This window comes from Oryctolagus cuniculus, chromosome 10 (assembly GCF_964237555.1).
Source record: "Oryctolagus cuniculus chromosome 10, mOryCun1.1, whole genome shotgun sequence".
Classification (NCBI taxonomy): Eukaryota; Metazoa; Chordata; class Mammalia; order Lagomorpha; family Leporidae; genus Oryctolagus; species Oryctolagus cuniculus.
In genome coordinates, this window is record NC_091441.1 from 114346623 (window position 1) to 114354427 (window position 7805).

General features: G+C 60.1%; 1 protein-coding gene across 1 annotated transcript; it reads right to left on the reverse strand.

Annotated features, from left to right (window-relative positions):
• Window positions 1–577: 577 nt before the first annotated feature.
• RHO (rhodopsin) lies at window positions 578–6123 on the reverse strand. Its single transcript, NM_001082349.1, is given in 5 exon segments — window positions 578–829; window positions 1492–1731; window positions 1860–2025; window positions 4004–4172; window positions 5751–6123. Coding segments are annotated over 5 exon segments (1047 nt in total). The 5' UTR covers window positions 6112–6123; the 3' UTR covers window positions 578–718.
• Window positions 6124–7805: the final 1682 nt, after the last annotated feature.

Sequence of the window (7805 nt, forward strand, 5' to 3'; positions counted from 1 at the left end):
TCACATGCATTGTATTAATTGATCTTATTCATAACATTGGCTACAGTCTGTACTGCTCCTAACTATTTACAGAGCGCTTCAGCTCACACGGGCACGCACACACACACACATACACACACAGCAGCCAGGAGGCCGGGCAGGGCGTGAGGATTCCCATTTTATGGGGGAAGCAAGTGGGACCCCAGGGAGAGAGATACAACTTATGCAACTCGTCAGCCAGGTGCGAGCTGCTTCCGCCAAGGGAGCTGGAGACAGCGGGTGTGTTGTCCCGGCCCACTCGTCCCTTCATTCATTCCTCCACTCACTCCTTCATCCATTCTGTCCTTCCTCCATCTAGCATTTATTAAGCACCTACTGTGTGCCCCGTTCTGTGCTAGATTCTGAGCCCTAAGCTGGGACACTTTTCCAGAGAGCAAGAGTTCTTTTGTTCCTGAGAGATGAGTTAGGGGAGGAGGGAAACAGGCAGGTCCCATGGGCCCCTGGGAACCTGGGACTCCAGGTCGGGGTCTCGGTGGGTGCCTCGTCTTGGGCTGCCCCGCTGAGAGGGGAGCATCATTTTTCTCATTATTTTTTTTTTCTTTAGGGGAAAACAACCCTCTCACGGAGCCTGCGAAACTTGGTTCTGACAGGCGCCGCTCCTGGTGGGGTGGCTGTGGCTGGGGGTGGGGTGTGAGGGATGGGAGACTCCTACAGTCGGCCACGGAGTCCCTGGCAGCGCTTAGGCCGGGGCCACCTGGCTGGTCTCCGTCTTGGAAGCGGTGGCAGAGGCCTCGTCGTCACCCAGTGGGTTCTTGCCGCAGCAGATGGTGGTGAGCATGCAGTTCCGGAACTGGAAGGCAAGAGGCATGGGTCAGGCTGCAAGGCCGCGCCGTGTGGAGCCGGGGTGGCGTGGTCAGCGAGACCTGCCTCCGCGCCCTTCCCCGCTCGGCCCTCTCGCACCAGTCTGGGTCTCTGGGGGCAACCTTGCATCTACATCTTGCCCCCAGAGATGCCAGCGGCCAACCCCAGGGGCTCGGCTACGGAGGACACTGCGGGGCGCCCTCTGAGTCCGGGATTCTGCCGTTTCTAAGCTTGAGGCCGCCAAAGCCCAAAGAAGGGAATGAAGCTGTCCAAGGTCATGCAGGACCCGATCTGCCTGACTCGAGGGGCCATGGGTCCCCCACTCATGGCTTCCGCAGATAAGCCACTGGCTTCTAGCCTTTCAGCTCCTTGCTAAGCTTTCCGGAGACCAGCACCATCTTACCCCCAGGCTCAGGTCACGTGAGCCTTAAAGTAGAGTCCAGAACCAGGGTGAGGGGTGCTTCTCACACATGAGCAAGCACTGGCCCTCCCCCCACCCCCAACAAGGTCCTGGGCCTCCGCCAGGCCAGCCAGGCAGAATCTCAAAGGCGGGGCCCAACAACCTGCCCTTCTCATAAGCTCCCAGCTGAAGGGGGTGTGGCCTCCAGGAGCCCCGGGGGAGGCCCCCTCCCCTCCCCAGCCTGCAGGCACCTGCTTGTTCATCATGATGTAGATGACAGGGTTGTAGATGGAGGAACTCTTGGCGAAGAACGCCGGGATGGTCATGAAGATGGGCCCGAAGTTGGAGCCCTGGTGGGTGAAGATGTAGAACGCCACGCTGGCGTAGGGCACCCAGCAGATCAGGAAGGCGATGACCATGATGATGACCATGCGGGTCACTTCCTTCTCTGCCTTCTGCGTGGTGGCCGACTCCTGCTGCTGGGCAGCTGCCTGCAGGGACACAAGGCCGGTGTCTGGGCTGCGGTGCCCAGCACCTGTCCCCAGCACCCAGCTAGGGGCCCTGGAGGGCAGAGGAGGAGACTAGACCGCCTGCGGGGCAAGGCCAGCCCCGACCGTACCTCCTTGACGGTAAAGACGAGCTGCCCGTAGCAGAAGAAGATGATGATCAAAGGGATGGTGAAGTGGACCACGAACATATAGATGACGAACGACTCGTTGTTGACCTCGGGCTTGAGCGTGTAGTAGTCGATTCCGCACGAGCACTGCATGCCCTCAGGGATGTACCTGAGCGTGGGGCGGGGCTCATCAGGGAGACTGCCCACCCCCCACAGAGGGGCTTGGGATTGGCCCAGCCGATGCACTGGCTGGTCACTAGCCCCTCTCCCGGCCCCCCTTCTCCCCACTCCCTGTAAACAGACTGACTTGGCCCGAGGGTGGGATGATTTCTGGGAAACCGTGTTGTGGTGGGCCTGGCGGCCTGGTGGCTCTGTCACCAGGCGAGACCGCCCAGCCTCCCCGCACTGTTGTGTGCCCGCCCCAACATCTCCCTGCTGCCTCAACTGCCTGGCATCTCTTCACAGCCCCTGCCGCTAGTGCCCTTGGACGTTGGCGGAGAGGAGGGGAAAGCCCCCAGCTCCGCTTTCCAGGCAGGTTGGACAACCCAGGTCTGCAAGCCACAGGGGAGCAGCATGTTCTAGGCCTAAGAGAGCCACCCGGGGATTCTAAGGAAACAAGAGGTGCCTGGGGCATGTCGCTGGTGACATTGGACTGGCCTCTGAAAACCCCGAGCACACAGCGTCCACACTAACAGGCAGTGACGGGCACCTACCAGGAGAAGATGGAGAAAGAGGCCAGGGCAGGGAGGGCTCGAATTCAGCCAGGGCCTGGAAGGGGACCCCAGGCCGAAGAAAGGAGGGTGGGATGTGGAGCTGTCCCCTAAGCAGCCAGTATGGCCATCTATGCCACCTTCCTTTATCTTAACCTACTTGGGAGACTGGCTGGGGGTTGGGTATGACCCTGTCCCCAGGAGCCGCAGTGGCACCAACTCTGGGGTTACTCCAAAAAGTGCATGGAACGTGGAATGAAAAAAATAGTAGTTTGGGGCCAGCACTGTGGTACAGCAGATTAACAAGCTGCTTGGAATGCCAGCATCCCATATGGGTGCCGGTTCAAGTCCTGCTACTCCACTTCTTTTTTTTTTTTTTTTTTTTTTAAAGGCAGAGTTACAGAGAGAGATCTTTTTTTTTTTTTTTGACAGGCAGAGTGGACAGTGAGAGAGAGAGACAGAGAGAAAGGTCTTCCTTTGCCGTTGGTTCACTCTCCAATGGCCGCCGCGGCCGGCGCGCTGCGGCCGGCGCACCGCGCTGATCCGATGGCAGGAGCCAGGAGCCAGGTGCTTTTCCTGGTCTCCCACGGGGTGCAGGGCCCAAGCACCTGGGCCATCCTCCACTGCACTCCCTAGCCACAGCAGAGGGCTGGCCTGGAAGAGGGGCAACCGGGACAGAATCCGGCGTCCCGACCGGGACTAGAACCCGGTGTGCCGGCGCCGCTAGGCGGAGGATTAGCCTAGTGAGCCGCGGCGCCGGCCGCTACTCCACTTCTGATGCAGCTCCCTGCTATTATACCTGGGAAGGCAGCAGAAGACAGCCCAAGTACTTGGGTCCCTGCACCCATGTGGGAGACCAGGATGGAGTTCCAGGCTCTGAGCTTCAGCCTGGTGCAGCCCCAGCCATTATAGCCATTTGGGGAGTGAACCAGTGAATGGAAGATCTCTCTCTCTCTCTCTAACTCTTTCAAATGCATAAATAAATATTTTTTTAAAAAACATGTTATTTAGTGCGAACACTTCTGAAATCCATGGGAAGTTTTTCATAACACGCACTTCTCACAAATGTCTTGAACATCTTTCGGACATATGGACTCCAAATTTCTTTTTACACCAAAATTAACTTTTAATTCCATTTTCCATGAGCTTTTGAAGGCCACTGGTCTCGGAAGGCTTGGCTTCCCCAGGTGTTGAAGCCCAAGGTCAGAGGGGTGCTGACCCAAAGAGGATTGGAATTTGGCTTAGGTGGGGATTAGGGGCCTGGCCAAGGTGAAGGGTTGGGGTGCTTGGGATTCTCCTTGACTTGGGGCCCCGGAAGTGGGAGCAGCCCCCTTAGCAACCTTAGGGTCTGGCCCCTGTCTGGGCGGAGTCCTGATGGCAGGACCCTAGGAAGGGCCCCCAGGAGACAGACCCTTCCCTTCTGCCCAGGGCTGTTACCTGGACCAGCCGACGAGGGGCGGCGCGGCGCAGGCCAGGGCCATGATCCAGGTGAAGGCAACACCCATGATGGCGTGGTTCTCGCCGAAGCGGAAGTTGCTCATGGGCTTGCACACCACCACGTACCGCTCGATGGCCAGGACCACCAGGGACCACAGCGCAATTTCACCTGCAAGGCAGTGGGCGCTCAGCTCCCCGCCCACCCGCAGCCCGCTGCCTGGCTCAGGAGCCGCTCCTCCCTCAAGAAGGCCCCGGGAGCAGGACTGGAGCAGAGCCTCGGCTCCCGCAGAGGGACTGATGCGCTGAGTTCCGTAGAGTTCGGGGTTCCTGAGGGGACTTGATGGGGCTGGGATTTCCCTGGAGGGAGGGCGGAGGAAGCAGATCCCTGGTCCTACAGTCGCTGGATTCTCCCCGTGCTGGGCAGGGCTTGCCTCCCAGTGTCTGTCTTCTCCCTCCCTAGCCCACCTGATCCCCGGGATTCAGAGCTTCAGCAAGGGAGATCGGTCGCGTGCTTCCCTGGCCAACTGGGGCATTTCTGAGCGTGAGAGGGGACACTAGTGTCAATTATGCCTGGATGTTAGCTGTAAGCCATGACAGACCCCGCAGAGGAGGGTCCACCGGGACATGGCAGATACGGGGCCGAGCAGGCAAGGACATTGGAGAGCCAGGGTGCAGTGCTGGACTCTGTCTCCTGACTCTGGCTTCCTGCCAATGAGCATGTTGGGACAAAGTCATGATGTTGGGACAAAGCCACCCACACGGAGGACTCAGATTGAGTTCCCAGCTGCTGGCTTCAGCCCACTCTGACCCTGGCTGCTGTGTGTATCTGGGGAGTGAACCAATGGGTGGGCGGGAACTCTCTTTCTCAAATGAGAGGAAGGAGACAAGGCAGGAGAGCCACCCTGCAGCGCTAAGCTCTGCTGTCACCCAGCTCTGCCTTGACATCTCGCCTACCTCCTCCTGTGTCCCACAGGAAACGTTCCCGGATCTGAGCCAGCACACCCAGGCTCTGCCCTCCTTAAATGAGTCTCTGCCCTCTGCGTGCCTCAGTTTTCTCATCTGCTAAATGGGATCTACTCTCCCCGTCGCAGCCCCTCAGTCTTCCAGGGGAGTGAGAGGAGGGATTTGAGTGCACCTGCTGAAGCCAAGATTGCCACACAGGCCTCAGGCCTCCCCATGAAGGGGCCGCTTCTGAGTGGGGCGAGGTCACCCATCTGAAGGGCAGAGCCTGGGGGTACCCAGGGATCTGGTGGACTGGGGAGGGAGAAGACAGATGCTGGGCAGGCAAGCCCACCGCCCAGCACTGGGAGAACCAGCAAGTGCAGGACCCAGGATCTGCTTCCCACCCTGACCAGGGTCCCTGGAGGGCAGGGACCCATCTTGTCTGCTCTCTCCTTGCAGCCCAGCCCAGCCCAGGGGCCACGGAGATGCAGGCCCTGACCTCAGCTCTGCTCCTGGCCCCCCTGGTCATCAGCTCCTTGGAACCCCAGGCTCCCTGCTGTGGAATGCGACCAGGGCGCCTCTCCCAGGTCAGTGCACTGTGCAAGGCCCACCTCCCACAAACAGCCACCCAGCTTGCCATCGCGACCAGGGCTCACTGGCTAAATCAACCAAGGCCTTGGATCGTGCTGACCGGAGAAGACAGGAGGGGCAAGAACGAATGTCATCCCCCGTCGCCAAGCCTGGGACTGGCCCCCAACCCCTCCCAGACCCCGCACTCCCACACCCCCGGCACCGCAGCTCATACCGCCCAGCGTGGCAAAGAAGCCCTCCACGTTGCATCCCGTGGGCCCGAAGACGAAGTAGCCATGCAGAGAGGTGTACAGGGTGGTGGTGAAGCCCCCGAGGACCATGAAGAGGTCGGCCACAGCCAGGTTGAGCAGGATGTAGTTGAGGGGCGTGCGCAGCTTCTTGTGCTGCACGGTGACGTAGAGCGTGAGGAAGTTGATGGGGAAGCCGAGCACGATGAGCAGGAACATGTAGGCAGCCAGCATGGAGAACTGCCAGGGCTCGGCCAGGTAGTACTGCGGGTACTCGAAGGGGCTGCGCACCACGCCTGTCTGGTTGGACATGGGTATGTAGAAGTCCGGGCCCTCCGTTCCGTTCATGGCTGCGGCCTTGGTGGCTGCCCCACCGGCTGCTCCGACGCGAGATCGCTGCTGAGGCCTGAGCTCAGCCACCCAGGGCTCCGGCTGCACAACTCCCAGCTCGGACCCCCCCCAGACCCTTATAAAGTGACCTTCCCTCCCCCTAAGCTCCCGGTTGAGTCAGCACCGGGGAGATTGGGGGTGATCATAATCATATTAATCCCCATGGCTGCAACTAGGGGCCTAATTGGCTTCCAAAAGGGGCCAAGGTGACACCAGGTAGAAGCCTGGGGCCGGGGCTGGGAGGGCTCAGCACCCTGGGAAAGTGAACGCCCCCAACTTGTCGGCCCCCAGCTCCCTCTGGGAATCTCTGCCCACCTCTGTCTGCTGGCCTGGGCCTGCTTGGGATCGGACCTTGGCTCTCCGGACCCCTCCCTGGGAGCTCCCCCTTGGGCAGAGGCAGGCTCCCTGGTTAACTCCCCATCCCGACAGGCAGCCCCCTCCCCACACCCTCCCTAAGGGACCTCCTGGCTTGTCCTGTCACTGAGCTCTGTGTGGGCAGGGGCTGTGCTGTCCCCATGCCAGCCAGGGCCTGGCGGAGCCCCAGAGCTCAGCAACGGTTGCATTGATGCGGAGCTGACTCGCTCCCTTGTTCATCACATGTTCACGTGGAGGCCGTGGGGACGCAGAGAAGGAGAGAGCAAGGCCCCGCCTGAAGGAGCTGATGGCCGAGGAGGACGATGTGGGGAGACCGCAGTCCTGCCCCGGGACAGTGTGCACTGTCCACCGTGGAGTCAGGGGGCTCCTGCCTGGGCTCTGAGGGAGGGAGGATGTGGGCAGGGGGCCATGGCGACAGGGCCTGAATGACAAGTAGAGGAGCCTGGCTTTAAGCAGAGGGCAGTGGCTCAGGCAGATCTCAGGGGCAGGAACATGAACAACTGTCCCCCAGAGATGGAGGGGACAGAGATCCTCGGGACCTTGGGGGCCTCCAATCTGGAGAGGGGGCCGGCAGGACACTGAGGCTGTGAGGATGCCACGAGGCAAGCGGCCCACGAGGACCGGTCCCAGGCCAGCAGGACGCTGGGGGAGGCAGTCTGGAGTTGATGATCAGGGCCCTGGAGGCTCAGTGTTGGCAGGTCCCTCACCTCCAAAAGCAGCATGGTGACACCCCAGGAGGGAAGTGGGTGGCACTTGGTGATGACCATCAGCCAGCATGAGGGTCACGCAGGTCACGCAGTGGCTGTGTCCCAGATAAGGAGTTCAGTTCTGGGGACATTCAGAAGGACCAAGCCCCTGCCCCCAAGATGCCTGCACCCCTTTCTTTCTTTCTAGATTTATTTATTGTTTGAAAGGTAGAGTGGCAGAGAGAGACAGAGGGAGATCTTCCATCTGCTGGTTCCCTCCCCAAATGCCCACAATGGCCAGGGCTACACCAGGAGCCTAGACTTCCATCTGGATCTTCCACATGGATGGCAGGAACCCACGTATTTGACCCATCACTGCTGCCCCCCAGGGTGCACATCATTAGGAAGCGGGATGAGAAGAGGGGCAGAGTTGAACCCAGGTACAGCGCTCTGGCTGCTGTGCCCGCCTGACACCTCTATTTCTGGAGGAAGGGGGGTGGAACCAGAAACAAGCAATGATGTGAATAACTACAGGGAATGTTCAGATGGCGACCTGCTCCCAACACAGCCATGGGGCCTCTCTGAGAAGTG